This window comes from Rhamphochromis sp. 'chilingali' (genome assembly GCF_963969265.1).
Source record: "Rhamphochromis sp. 'chilingali' genome assembly, chromosome: 3".
NCBI lineage: Eukaryota > Metazoa > Chordata > Actinopteri > Cichliformes > Cichlidae > Rhamphochromis > Rhamphochromis sp. 'chilingali'.
Window position 1 is genome coordinate 37,973,049 of NC_137931.1, and position 15,450 is coordinate 37,988,498.

The following is a 15,450-nucleotide window of genomic DNA, read 5'->3' on the forward strand; positions in this document are numbered from 1 at the left end:
TTTACTGTAATACAAGAGAGCTCAGTGAATCCGCTGTCCTGTTCTGCCAGATATGTACATTACTGTTCATTTACATAAGCTACCATTACACACACACACACACACACACACACACACACACACACACACACACACACACACAGAGTAGTGCTTGAGTCACCCTTCATTTCTTTATATTCTGCTTCAGAAAATGGGAACTAGGGGCAGCAATGTATTGAAACATATAAAAACATCAAAGGAAATAAGGCAAAAATTCTAATGAGCTTCAAAGTCAATCTTTCTGTGACCACTTTCATTCTTTAACGCAGCCCAGACTCTCTTAGGCAAGCCTTTAAGTAGTCTTCAGGAATAGTTTTCCAGGTTTCCCGGAGGACATTCAAAGCTTTTCTTTAGATTTTGGGTGGTTTTTATTCCATTTTCTGTCACTGCTTCAGTAATGGGGAGGCCAGTCCATGACTTATAATGTTCCATTGTGTGTTCCAAGGTATGTTTTTACTGCACTGGCACTTTGTTTGGGATCGTTGTCATACTGATAAATGAAGCTGTTGCCAAACAGATGCTTTCCTCATGGATAAAAATCTGATTTAGGCAAGATTCCCAAACCACTGGCTTAAAAGCAGCCCCAAAACTATTTCTCTATTTCTTAAGAACCTAAACATATCGTTTATCTGCTGCAAATAGCTTTTTAGGCCTGCCGCTTCCACTCGGTAAGTTTCCTTGGATTTTTAAGCAAAGCCTGGAGAACTATGGCTCAAGACCACTTTAAAATAGGATAAGAAAGTCTTACTGCTTGGAAGTACAATATCAAGAAAGAAGAGGTTGCTCGAGACATTTGCACTGTACAATATAAAATGAAGCTCAAATTCATGCCATCCATTCAGTTTTGCTTGAACAAGCAAAGAAGAAAAGAAAGCAAAAACTGTTTGTTTCAGCAAATCAGTGTCACTTTCAACCTTGAAATATTTGATTTTTCCTCCTTCTTGTAACATAAAATCTTGGTTCAGGTGAGATGACAGCATTTGTCAAACGAAATGTTTCCATAACGATTGCGCCGACTAAATAAACTCACACTGATTAACCCTCGAGGGTCAAGCACTCAACTCATACTTTCCCTTGTTTCCTGTGGTTTTTGGCTACATGTGTTAAAGAAACCAAACACACACATTTCTTGTGCTTATTTAACTATTTCTGATACTAAGTAGAACTACAGCAATGCTGAATTCACTGAATTTAAAAAAAACTACTCACTGAATCTAGTGAGTAGGGATGCACTGATTTAGAAATTAACAGAAACTTTCAACATGGGCAGCACGGTGGCATGGTGGTTCACAGCAAGAAGATCCTGAGTTCTGTGTGGAGTTTACATGTTCTCCTCCTGTCATCCGGCTTCCTCCCAAAGACATGCACTTATTGGGCGTCCTGTCCAGGGTTTACCTTGCCTCTTGAAATAAGTGGTTATATTCTTCCTCATCTTTGAATATTTAGCACAACTAATGTGTCACAACAGATAAACACTGTAAAAACATGACTTTATTTGGCATTATAACCTGATATATCAGTTTATATCTAATAGAAAGAATTGAAGCAACTACCAAATGACAACAGAGTTCAGGGTGTGGTGTTTGCTGTTTATGGCAAATTCTGGCTGAGCATGGGTACCTAATGACGCGGACGATGAGTGAAACTGATTCATTCACTTGATGAACTAAATCAAATTATTCCAGTTCAATGGCTGCTTCTGTTTCTGTTCTAAAAGACGTCAGATGGTGGCCAGCTTACAAAAACATAACCGGCAACTAGTTTTAATAAACAAGCGATTATTTTTGTGTGTGTGTGTGTGTTTTTAAGTTTAACAGTTTCTTTTTTTCAAAAACTCCAACTGAACGACAGTAATTGAAAAATATCTGTTCTAATCAACCTGCAGCTGCAGCCCTGCATAAACGCCTCATGACCTTGGTAGTTAAAAAAGGGAAGTAAGCTCTTACTGTGATCATAAGAAGTCTGACTCACACGTTTCCTGAGGTTAAGAAAGATTCGTATCCTTCTACATATATTTTAGATTCTCGTCATGTGTTCCGAATTGTGAGCGGAGCTCCAGTTAGAGCGTGGGTGTGATAATTATTTGTGAAGCCAGGTTTGCAGAGACAAACAGTTGCATAGTATCAAAGTGCATATTAAAAACAACTTCAACAATAACGCGGCCAAAAGTGGGGTTGCTCCACGCGTGTAAACACAGTCGGCAAGTTGTCATCTCCTCAACAACCTGACTTTGATCAACGCCAGATTTCTCAGCAGCCTCCAGACACCCCGAGCACTGAGACAGTTCAACATGCCTGTCTTCAGCCCTACTGTTCTGAGACAACCTCCAAGACATTTTCTTTTGCCGTGTGCCAAGAAACTGTTTGGTTTCAATCTTGATCCATAACTGCACCGGACGTTGTCAGATTTAGGGCTCGCAATCTGCAGCGAGATCTGTTCGGGACTCTGAAAGCCTGCGGCGCTAATGGACTAACTGCCATTTCTAATCAACATATGAACTGATTTCCAAGCCTGCTTAGGCAACAACGGTCAAGATGGATGTTTCCAGCAGATTCAATAGTCTGAAATATTAGTATAGTTAGAGAAATCAGTGTCAAGGGGCAAGGAGCAGGACAGAATGTGAAACAATGGAAATATTTTGTTAGAATAGATGTTCACCATGCCATTGATTTTATTACAATTTAGTTTGATAGCAGAGTGATGATGATGGAAAATCAGCTTTAAGCTGCAATTTAGCAAAGTTCTTCCATTACTTTAACATTTATCTCAAAATGGCATATAATCTTAGTAACTGTCTAAAATTTACTTTGCAAAGTTTCACAACTTATTTTCTAACTGTTATGTCTGTGCGCATTTCAAATAAATGCAACTACAATTGTGTTTGAACTCAATTTCAGGACAAAGCCCCAGCAGACGTGCAATCACCGCGTATGATTGAGGTCGTCTGGCTCCAGCTCTTTTCACCCACCTTCTTGTGGCTCTTGAGGACAGAAGGAGTGACAAAAGCCTTCTCGCACAGGTCGCACTTGTACTTCTTGTGGCCGTCGTGCACCACCTGGATGTGGACGTTGAGCGTGTCCTTCCTCTTGAAGGTGGCGTCACACTGGTCACACTTGAATGTTCTCTCACCTGCAGCAAGGAAAAGATGAACATTTGCAAGAGCCTCAGCTATTGTTAAACGTCTGAACACAGAGTCATCACGCACAACAAGAGGGGACCCAATTTCACCAGGGCTATTGTGTGGGCAGATAACTACAAAGAAAACCCAGACAACCATCTTTTAAAAAGCTCTGGTTGCCTTTTATTGTGTATGTGTAGCTGAACACACGCCAAAGTAAACAATAAAATAAAATACTCTGCCATATGTTTGGCCTGTACGTCAAAAAGTTAAAAAACATGCCCTATTTTATTAATCATTTCCCTGAACAGGCCTAAAACTCCAGACAGACAGCTTTTAGACAGTTATGTCAGCTGCTGGGATAGCGAAGCCTGATGTTTTCCTTCACGCCTCGGCTCTCTGCCTCCACACAACAGCTTCTATTGTTCAAGAAAAGATGTTTCAATTATATGGAGATCATTCAATTTCCACAGAGTAGTTTAGATGGAGGGAGCAAGTGGTTACAAGCTTGCACTCATTCTCCTATTACCAAGGCAGATGATGGTCAGCTCAGTGAAAAGGAACACCAGCGAAAGCTGAGGCTCGCTTTGTTTTTTAATTTAGATGGAAACACTCTCGTGATGGTAATTAACGTCAACGGCACACTCGCAAAGTGATTCCATGAAAACACAGAGCAAGGCTTCAGTCTGATAATAAGGTACTCACGCTCCTACATAAGCATGCACAAACTTTAATTTAGATGCAAACACACACACACATGCAGGGGTTATGCCAAAGGTCTACAAATGGGGTCTAAACACATAAATGTGCCCTACCCAAAGCAAGAACTACATACTGATTTGTCACGTTGTTACGAATACACTGCAACTTTAAAGTCGTGTACAGAAAAGGGCTAAAGAATGTGGGATTTAAGAATTATGATGACATAATATGAAAGAACCAAAGGTTTAAATAGAGCGAAGCCTGTGAGCCAGTTCAGGCAGGTAGCTTCAACTGCACTGCTTCACACACACTCTCATGTCAGGCACGTCATATGCCAGACACACCCTCTCAATTTGATGGTCCACATATGCTGCAAAATGTATAAGTATACATTTATAAATATGCTGCTGCTTTCTCTTCTAACCCCTCCACCACCCCAACATCTACCTATAATCTCTGGAATTGCATTTTTTAGATCTAATAAATAATTTCATATCTATAAAACAACTGAAAAATACTGAAACACATTTTGTTATTCTATCACAATAATAACCCCAAAATATGGCCTTTTTTGTTTCTTTTGGCACATTTACACAATAGTTCTGCAGTTTTGAGCAAAATGTGAGAAATGGGTGGTTTTTACACTTGGTTTTAAAGCGCGCGTGTACATGTCTTTTGTTATGTTAAATTTTACATCCTCAGCTAGAAAAGCAGGAAAATATACCATCAGTGCAGGACTTAAAAAGTCAAGTCCAAAAATGGGCAAACTCCCCGAAACATTTTCTCCTCTTTGCTCAAAAATCTGCCACTTCACTGGTGAACACAGAGACCTCGAGGAAAGGCTTTTGACCTTCTTATGGAAGCGATACTGATAGTAACACATATTAGATTCAGGTGTAAACGCTTGAGTGTCTTGGTTCTCTGTCTGTGATCCAACTGACCAAGAAGCACTTAAAAAAAAGTCTTTGAAAATTACTCATTGGCCAATTACTGGATAGCTTTACTGGTACATTATTTCTGTTTTCTCGCCTAGAGCACAATGAAATCACACATCCAATCCTCAAGCCCTATATCCCATTGATACATAATAAAAGTCCTGATATTATATTGCTTCTTGCCGCCTGAGACAGCAGCAGGAAATGCCTTGAGCTTTACAATCCTTTTGTTATCTGGCACAGTTTGAGGACGACTAATGCATCCTGCCAAGACTCATCTGCAGCTCAACTGTCCAGGGAGAAAGTTTCTGTCAAAGCAAAGCATTCAGGGGGGACCAGACAATCAGACAACTGATGTCTTAACAGGGAGACTTTTGATGGGGTTACAGCGTCTGGAAATATCCACAGTGGTAGGGATGAGACGGCAATAAAAACAGTAAAAATACAGGACTATAGCCTGTAAAACTTAGTAGGCTGGTTTTAACGGGGCAATTTTATTTTAAAATGTTGTGAAAGAATGTGGCGAACTCGTCACTTTAAGATCAAAGATGTCTGTTTTGTAAGGAGATATCTACTTACAGCTTCTGAGGCATTATAAGGAGAACACATGGAGCTCAAAGAATCCTGAACAGAAACCTGTGGGAGTAACTGTGTTTCCACTGCAGCTGATCACAATTAGCCAGGAAATGTATGAGCTGGTCATATTGCTGTACTCATGTATGTGCACAGGAGCAGTTTTCAGCAGTTTCAACTGGATAGTAGCAGATTTATCTACTACTATCATCCCAGATAGGGGGTTTCTATGTCAACAGTGTTTGAGGAGTCTGATGGACACATAAATGGTTATACTTACTATTGTGGATGAGAAGATGACGCTGTAAAGAGAAGGGGGTGCGGAACAGCGCTTTGCATTCCTCACACTGGAAAGGCCTTTCCTCAGAGTGCGTCTGCAAAGAGAATCGAGCAGCATGTTTATAAAGTGTAACACAAGCCGTCTCCCGCCTCGACGTGGACGTCGGGGAGGCTTCGTAAATTGATGCAGGAGGATTTTGCTTAAGGCTCCGTAGCCAATTAAGTTTGTTGACTTGATGAAGACAAGCAGCTTGAGGGGCTTTAGATTCAAAGTGCTTCTGTTTTTGCGACACCCGTCTGTCCCCCCCCACCCCCCCCCCCCACATATCTGTCTGAGTGACAGCTCAATCCCAAAAGTAAACACAGGGAACCTCAAGGGTGGAAATGCCCAGAGACCCCACAGATAACAGCAACCAACGAGACCCTGATTGATCACAGCTTCACTAATAATTCTAGCTTTGAAGTGACACTGACTTTTAAGGAGTATCTCCTCTTTGAAAGCACCGATCGTCTGGATACAGTGGTATAGTTAACATAATTTACCTAATTATAGAACATAAAAATCTAAAGTGGATCTTCACATCTTATACACTTGCTCACCTTCTTGTGATTCTTGTAGACATTGCGGTGTGCAAACTCCTTCCCACACAGCTTACATTTGTACGGTTTGTCCTCGCTGTGGATGATCTTATGAGCCGTCACCTGGTCCAAACGCTTGAATGACCGACTGCAGATCTCACAGGTGTACGGTCGCTTCTCTGATCAGTGACAGATTAACAGAGATTATCTCCGAGAAGCAGAGAGAACGCATGAAGCAAAAAGGTCAGCTCATCGTTGCAGCGTCATCGTCTTACCCGAGTGTGTTATCATGTGGCGTTTCAGTTGATTCGTAGAGATGAACTTTTTGTCACAAGCGTGGCATTCAAATATTTCGTGTATCTACGGTACAAGAGCAAAAAACAGAGCGAGAGCATTTGAAGTTTTGTTCTTGCTGACCACTGAAAAAATTCAGGGGAAATGAGCTGCGAAAGTTCAAGGATCTCAGTGTGCGATGGTCAACTGAAACTAAATCTTGTCCGCTTTCATTAGACTGATGTTTACAGACGGAAAAGCAATTAAAGTGATGAAAACTTTCAATCCCTTTTCTGCTTCACAGCACAGTTCCAGTAATTGCATATTCAATAGCTCCCCGGCGTACAGCTACAATAGCATATGCTAATGTAACGCAGCTCCTCTTGTCAGCTGCTTCTGCAAAACCTTGTTCAGCTAAATGATGATAAAGGCAGTTTTTAAGCTGCTTTGGAGCCAAATTATCAGTATGGAAAGTTTGATTTCTCTTCTGTAAGAATAATACTAAATGCCCATTGGCTTTGATTGAAGCTATAAGAACATGTCAGATTTTTGTCAGAAATGTGACATATTTAAAATAACACTTTTAATGGGACTTGATTCTTACTGTAAAAAAAAAATAGGTAATTTATATAAACCCCATGTGGTTGTGGCCTAAATTTATAGAAACATCTTTACTTTACTTTCAGACAACAGTGTGCGATTAGAAAACACATTTACTATAATAGAAGATGTAAAACTGGTACACAGACAGATCCAGAGGCCACACAGGAATATCACACACTCCTATTTTAAAACCCCTTGGAGATCTGAAACTGGAGAATACCGATGCATAGACAGGTGAAGTAGGTTAAATGATTCTCTGCAGAACTGTGTCACTTCCAGGTGACTTTACAACAGTTGCACGGTTTGGAAGAAGCTTGCTGATGAATGAGTGGACAGGGATGGAACAATGTCAGCTGATTAATCTGGATGATAGATGTTGACAGCAGAAAATTACATTTCACAATCACCAACTGGGATAATTAATGAATGACTTCTAATAAGACAAATTATTTGAGACAACTTGCAAACTAATTTATTAACCAACATCACTGAAAAGTGCTGTACAAAATAGGTTCTCAAGACTAAAATGAAGGGATAATTAGCACAAAAAACAGTAGACTAAGATATTATAGTTTTTCCTTAACACCTTTGACTTACTATTATATATAAAATGCATACAACTGGATAGAGAGCAGTTTGCCTAGTCATACAACATGACCCTTACACAAAAAAAGCACATGGTCTTCAACTGAAAATATTAAAGCAGCTTGATATTGCTGACAGCAGCAGGCTTATTTTATGCCTCAGACTTTTCTCTGCAAATCAAGATCTGGCTTGACCGGCGTGTAAAGAATGAAAAAAAAAAAAGGCATCTTTTTCTTCAATTGAATATGACTGAGCTCAGCAAAGATGCTTAAACAGGTTCAACTTGTGCTGGCGTATAAGACCATCTGGTAAGAGATTGTTTTGAGCAGTTGAGATTGTTTTGTTTTGAGTTTTCTTGCAGTCCGAGGCTGGTTCACATTATGCTAATGCAGAAGGGACACAAACTAGAACAGTCATAGATTCCCATGTTAACATGGCCAGCATGAGTATAACCTTTTTGGTCTCAACGGATAGTTTCCCCAAATTGATATTTGCATATATGCATTTTAATCTGCTATGATACATCGCAGCAGATCTCACTATCATCTTGTAAACAAAGGGGTGATGTAACAAATGACCCCTGGCACTCGTTTCCACCTGCTGCACCTCGGCTGGACACTCTTCCCCCTCGTGCGCTGACCATTGCTGTGGATGGTTGACCCCAGGTATTTGACTCATCCACATTCACTATGTCTACTCCTTGCAACTTCACCATTCAAACTGTCTCTCTCTCATTCACACACATTTATTCTGTCTCACTTCTACTGACTTTCCTTCTTCTTTTCTCCAGTGCATACCACCACCTCAATTCAATTCAATTTTTTTCAGTTTTATTTTTATAGCGCTAAATCACAACAACAGTCACCTCAAGGCACTTCATATTGTAAGGTAGACATACAGAGAAAAATCCAACAATCATGCAACCCCCTATGAGCAAGAACTTTGGCGATAGTGGGAAGGAAAAACTCCCTTTTAACAGGAAGAAACCTCCAGCAGAACCAGGCTCAGGGAGGGGCGGGGCCATCTGCCGCAGGCTCTCTTCCACATGGTCCATACTCTCACTACAGATCACTATGTCGTCAGCAAACATCACAAACTATGTGATCCTGAACGCGTTTGTCTAATTATACTAAGTACCAGGGATCACTTTAATAACCAGACATGCTAGCATTAGCTAATAATTTAACACATCACCATCTGGTTAAAATATGTTCACAAAAAACAAGAACAGCATAGAAGAATCCAAAGTGCCAAAATCAAAGTTTCAAAACAGAGCTTCACAGCTAATGGGTAATGTCACAGTGGCTGTGTCCATTTTTTATATACAGTCTATAGTTTGACGATAAAAATGTTTAAAAATGTAGCAAAACAGGCTGGAATAAAAAATAAAATGACAATATCTAATGTCTTTACAAATATTGTGCACCATGTTTTACATGCCTTAAAGCCCATCTGGCAAATCAAGACATTCAGCCACATCTGCTCTTACTGCAGCATTTACACATAAATAGAAGAGAATATAAGCGAAAGCCAAATAGCTGTAGTGTGACCACGCATTTACTTTTTTTACATAAATACCATTCTCTAGTGTTTATCTTGGCATTGTCATAGCAAACGTTAACCCCTCAATCATGTCAGCTACATTATTAATAACTAGTTAATGCAATTAATTTAATAGAATGTAATTGCAAAGAAAATACATCTTTGGATGACCCATGAGCCTACTCAACAGAGGAATGTAGCTTGGAAAAACTTGTCTAATCGCATGTGTTAGACATAGAAAAATCATGTACTGAAAAAGGGTTTATATACACAGCAATAAAATTAATTTTAGCTGTATAAAAATGTTTTAAAGAACTATTTAAACAGCTAAATTCAAATCTGTAATCCATCAGTGAGAAAGGGGACCCTGTTAAAACCTTGTGCTCGGCAAGCAGAGCCTCGTCAATTTCAACAGACCTGTGGGATGAGCTAGTGAAAAAGAAACCGCCGTCCTCTCTCTGCTCTGTCATCCCAAATAAGTTTAAACCTGATCGTAAAGAGGGAATAAATGAACCCTAAAGCATGTGAAGCAGACGCAAGATTAAGAGGTTAGACTGGGTTACAGAAACAGTGGAGATTGACGGATACCACTGTAGAGCGAGAAACGGCACCAAAGAGACATCGCTGTAAAAATGGATTTATGCAAAACTGCGTAAGCTGAGCAAATCCTCTCAGATCCAATGCAAAGTATCCGCCTGGGATAAACTGAGCTGTACAGAAGATGTTAGAGAAGCTCACCTTCCTGTGTTCTTGTAAATTCAGGGAAGAGGAGCATTTTCTGTTGCATATGGTGCATGTGAGTTTCCGTCGTGCACTCCCTATAAAGAAACAAACAAAGTGCATTACAAAACTCCACGTACAGAGCTGTTAGCAATGAACAACAATTTTGGTACACTAACACATCATTACGTGGTTAAAGAAAAACACCAAATGTTTTATTTGTCATTGAACTCCCTTACTCATAGCCCCAGTGATCCCACCATTTTGGGACCAGTGACACCCTCCCTTTATCCCCGTCTGAATTACATGACCCACATCTGTTGCGTCTGATCCACTTCCCCCTTCGCCCACACATTCACACACACACACACACCACTTAGTTCTGACTGCACTGGGAAAAAACATAAAGGCGCAGATCTCAGCTCCATCAGCCTCTCAGATTAATGTCTTAATCTCGGGTTGATATGTAAGGCTGCACAGATTCCCACTGCCCTACATCCCATCATAAATAGCTATGGAAGTCCAATTATCTGAAAGAGTGAGCTGCCCCAGCACACACAGGTCAGCAATTATGGAACGCAAGTAATTAGAGATGTGTCTTAACATCGCAGAGATTTTAACTGATCGAGGTCATGCACTCTAACTGCAGTTCCTTGAGTGCTGAGGCTGCTAATGGACGATTATCTTTATTACATGAAAGTGCTACGCATGTGTACAACAGAGAGAACGAGGCAGTGAACATCACAGAGAAACACTGCGAAACAGAGAGAGACAGAGGTGCCAACCTGTGTGAACATTTTCTTTATGCTTCTTCAGAGCGTCTTTGCTCTTAAATCTTTTGCCGCAGCTCTCGGCTTTACATATAAACCTGGCATCTCCTTTACAGGCTTCCTTATGTTGTTCAAAACTGCACACACAGAGATATCAAAGACGAAAGGAGAAGAGGAAGAGTTATGAGTTACAGAGTAACAGTGGTGCAACTGCATGCTTTACACTGTCCTGTACTATGGTTTGGATGATGCATGTTACCTGGACTCTGAGCCGAATGTGTAATGGCACAGGGAGCACTGATGGGCTTTGGAGTCAGCTGATGGGTCTAGTGACTCAGAACAATGCAAAACACTGGGGGAGGATTGAAAATAAAAACAAGTCCAGGATGACTACCACAAATAATCAAGAGCAGAAAAACATCAGCGTAACATTATTAAAAGATTTTCCACTGAAAAAAGTCAAATTATTTTCTTCTTTTAAGTAAATTTTAAAAAAAAACTGAATTTAAACATTTTTTGAAACAGACTCTTCATTCAAATACTGCAAAATAAAGCTAAAGCTAGCACCCATTTAGCTTAAATTAGCATTAAGAGTTAAAAGAAGGGAGAGCAGTTAGCATATCTATGTCGAAAGGTAAAACTAGAATGAATGCCTCCACTAACCACTCACGTTCAAGCCTCTAGGTCTCTATGCCTGCCCAGACTAATGTTAAATATTTTGTAAAGACTTGTAATAGCCAGGCACCAAAGACTGTTGCTAATTCAGTTTTGGGCCAAAGATGAAATATGACATTAATTTTACCTGATTATGGCTTTAAATATTGGCCAGTGTTTTGTGCAATGTGATCAAATGTATTTACTTGATGTTATTATATGTTTGTGTTAGATTGTGTCAAATAATAGCGTATAAACTGTTGCTTTATGCCATATTAATGTTTTGTGGGGTCAAAGTGATACACATACTTCATCCTCGACTCGAAATCAAAAATTGGGCCAAACTTTTATCTATCTAACACATAATCTAATCAGTTCCCTGGATTGATTTAGCATCTCTTCAAACTTCAGACTTCTCAGAGATCAGAGAAACGTTGAGCATGAAATAAAACTACACTAGAAGTAATGAAAGAGTAAACCCACTGGCGCTGCAGAGCCTGTTTGATGGGAAACTTTTTGCCACAGTTCCTGCATTTGAACTCCTTCTCCTCTGTGCTGGGCCTCTGGTGCAGACTCTGGAGGTGGGCAGCCAGGATCTCTTCACTCGGAAAACTGCTCTCACACAGCAAGCAGGGGTGGTCCTCCTTCTTTATTACTAGTTCTATTAAGGTTAATGAACACAGTACGACATACTGTAGGGCAAGTTTTTTTTTTTTATGTGTGTGCTATAAACTGATCACCTGTAAATGTGTATACATAAGAAGGCAAACTAAAACATTCCACTGTACCCATTTCTACAAGGTGCTTGGCCTCTTTACTGTTCTCATCTTCATCTTTAATATCCTCTTCCTCTTCTTCTTCCTCCTCTTCCATATCACTGTCCAGGTAGCCTATCAGGAGCTCCGTGTCTGTCTCTATGTCATCCACAGCCAGGTAGAAGATGTTCTCCCCGTCCTAAAAAAAACACAAACACAGCCTGAACATTGGCTGAACGTGACTCGATATATTTAACAATGTAAAAATAAAAAATTAAGCCTGGCTGCCCCTGGGGGGGTCCGGGACGGGCGTGGAGGCTTGGGGGTCTGGGGGTGCTCCGCCCCCTGGTCTGGGGTGCTGGCCGGGCCTTGGGGGCTTGGGTCCTGGCTGTTGTGTCGCCGGAGCAGTGGGCGGGTGGGTGCAGGGGACCTCTGGTGCATCGGCCCAACTAGGGGGCTCTCTAACTGGTGGGGAGGTTGTTATATCTTTGCAGGTGGTCTCCTCACTACAGGAGCTCACTCTGCAGGTGGGGGGAGAGATATAGGAGAGGTGGAGAATGAACTCAACCTGGGTGTCTATTGTCTTGTGTAGTTTGGGAGATGGTTGGATGATGGGGTGGGTGCAGTTTTCTCTGGGGTGGAGTCAGGTGGGCTGCCCCGGACTCTGTGGGGCTGGGCGGTGCTGCTGCTGCGGGCCCCGGTCCGGATGGGCCTGGGCCCCCTTGCCCTGGTGGGTTCCAGAGTGTGGGGGTGCCTACTGGGGTCAGCGGGGGAGCTTCATACCCTGGTGGACGGGGCTATGGCTCCCCACACTCCCTAGCAGATCGTTACATGGAGAAACCTTTGGAATACAAGCATGCTGATCCACACAGGTATGCACACAGGTGTACAGACGGGTGTTCACAGACGCGGACTACAGCTTTCTTGGCTGCTGCCTCAAAGCACATTGTGCGCTGTTTATCTTGCGTGCTGCATAATATCGTTTAATATTTAGTATCTACTGTTATCTACTGCTAGCTAGTTTATTGTGATGGTGCTGCTTTTTTTATTATGTTGCTCTTTTTTTGGTTTGCTTTCTCTTCTGTTTTTTTTTTTTTCTCCATACAGGTGATCCAGGTGTTTTGTTTGTTTTTCTTTCTTTCTTCCCCCCTTTCTCACCGTCTCTTCTCCCCTTTGGTTTGCTTTCTCTCCCTCTCTTTCTTTCATTCTTTCTCCCTGTCCTATCCCCCAGTCATGTCTGTCCCGTTTGTAGCAACCGAAAATAAAATAAATTCATAATTATAATAAAGGTCAATCAAATGGACCAATATGGCAAGGCCATGATGATCCACTTGGTAAAATAAATCCGCTTGGCATCTTTCTTGGCCTTAAGACAACAATTCTGATGGCTAAAGATCCAAACGGGACACATAAAAAATTAAAAATTAAAAATTAAAAAATTAAAAAATTAAAAATTAAAGTCAGTTGCTAACAGTTTTAACCTTCTGCGGTAAGGCTAGCTGAACTTATTACACCCTGACAGCAGTCTGTTAATGCTTGATTGAGGCCACAGGTCAAACGGTGAAACTCTTAAAAATATTGTCATTCACTTCCCTGCCTTAAAGGTCATGTTAATAAAATCAAACTGTCATTTGGTTTTTAACTATGGGACCCTAAATATACATAAATAACGATTAAGAGGATGAAAGCTACACAATAAATGTCACCGTTGATGAAACACAGAGATTTAACTCACATGTGTGACCTTTAAAAGACCGATCACTCCGTGTATTCAACTATTAATGGCAGCAACTTGGCCCTCAGACCTCAAATGTTCATCTTCTCTTCCTTGGACTTTCATTTTTCTCCCAAGATGAGCGGATAACCTCTTTTCATCTTTCACATAGAAGCGCAGAAGCTGAACTTTCCCATATCCACTGTACTGTATTCACAAGACTGTGAAAATCGACATTGTGCGTTTGGAAAATTCTGCATATTTTCCGATTTTCATTTCCCGCATAACTGTAGTTAACACATTATTTGTCAATATAATAACTTTATAAAAGCTGGTCTTGGAAATAAATTAAGAAAAGGAATTTTGCAGCTGCAAAATATTCCCTCAACAAAATCCAGAAAAATGTATAAATCCTAAGGACACCAAGGATAAAAACAGAGAAAAGAAACAAATACACTTCTCTCTTTCTCCAACTTAATGTCCTTTTTACGTTAATAACAGCCTTTAACAGTTTAAACATCTGGCAACAAAGAGACTTCGAGCCAAAGTAATTTGTTTTGCAATATAAATGAACTCTGAATTTTTTTGGCAGAAATTTCCCTTTTTGCCTTAAACCTTTAATCATTAGAAAAACAATCAATTTTCAAGCAGTATTCCATTTCAGTTCAGCTTGTAGGTCTCCAGACTTTTTTCTTACCCGTGCTTTTTCTACTAACGTTGCTCTTTTGCAACTACTTTATCTCGCATGCACATCTGTGATTTTTCACACAACAAAAACAATAGCCTGTCATTTCGATCTTGTTTTCAAGGTTTTTTCCAGAAGAAAATAAGATTTCCGTATTTTCTGAGATCAAATTTGAAATAATTTACATAATTTCGAACTTCGGGTTTGGAGGTTTGACAGATGTCTGTAATATTTATCATTTTCTTTCTTTCAGGAAGGTCTGAGGGATTCATTGTCTGCAGAGTGGAAATGTACCTGAATGGCTGCCAAGTTCTTCTGCTCCTGTGAAGGCGCCTGATGGACAAACCGCAGCCAGTTGGCATAGCGGGGATTGCTCGCATCCAGAATATACAGAACATCTCCTTTACTGCCACGGACCTAGAGAGGGGGAAAAAAAGAAACAGCAACGACATGAGCTGTCAGATGAGAACAACTGATTCTTTTTCTTCTTCTTCTGCTCTCATTGCCTTCTTTGAAGGTTCGTCTTCTGTACATCAAAGCGTGCTGGCCTTACATATGAACACCAGTGTGGCAGCTACAGATAACTACATCACAGCGTTTCTACACAAGACGAGATAAGACTGACTTTCAGTCAGGCATTATGGTTCATTTGTCTGCAACGTAATTAAATGTTTCCTTTATCACAGAAAAAACAAGAATGTACTCAGACAGACCCACAAGCAGCTGCATCGTGTGATAAAGGACTGATCTGGGGCTTTTTTGCATTGAATTGTCATACAGGTTTTTATAAGAATATTTACTGTGTTTAGTTGTATTAATGCTACACAAAAACATGTTTCTTAAAGTTGTTATGTGTCTGTTTTCTCCGCTGCAGCTGTTTATGGTTAAACTGGTCTTAATACAGTTGACTAGCTGCTTCCACCA

At 40.5% G+C, this 15,450-nt stretch overlaps 1 protein-coding gene across 2 annotated transcripts in view; it reads right to left on the reverse strand.

The window, feature by feature from the left end:
• prdm5 (PR domain containing 5) overlaps positions 1–15,450 on the reverse strand; it is a 46,055-nt gene that overhangs the window by 27,581 nt on the left and 3,024 nt on the right. For both annotated transcript variants that reach the window (XR_013971059.1, XM_080878007.1), the window contains exons 3-12: positions 14,821–14,943; positions 12,161–12,326; positions 11,856–12,033; positions 10,978–11,070; positions 10,734–10,855; positions 9,967–10,046; positions 6,501–6,585; positions 6,247–6,404; positions 5,648–5,741; positions 3,008–3,168 (exon numbers count right to left, since the gene is read on the reverse strand). Coding sequence is in view for 1 of the 2 variants with exons in the window: in XM_080878007.1 (XP_080734133.1) it covers positions 3,008–3,168; positions 5,648–5,741; positions 6,247–6,404; positions 6,501–6,585; positions 9,967–10,046; positions 10,734–10,855; positions 10,978–11,070; positions 11,856–12,033; positions 12,161–12,326; positions 14,821–14,943 (1,260 nt within the window). In the remaining variant the exon portion in view is untranslated. The remainder of the gene's footprint in view (positions 1–3,007; positions 3,169–5,647; positions 5,742–6,246; positions 6,405–6,500; positions 6,586–9,966; positions 10,047–10,733; positions 10,856–10,977; positions 11,071–11,855; positions 12,034–12,160; positions 12,327–14,820; positions 14,944–15,450) is intronic.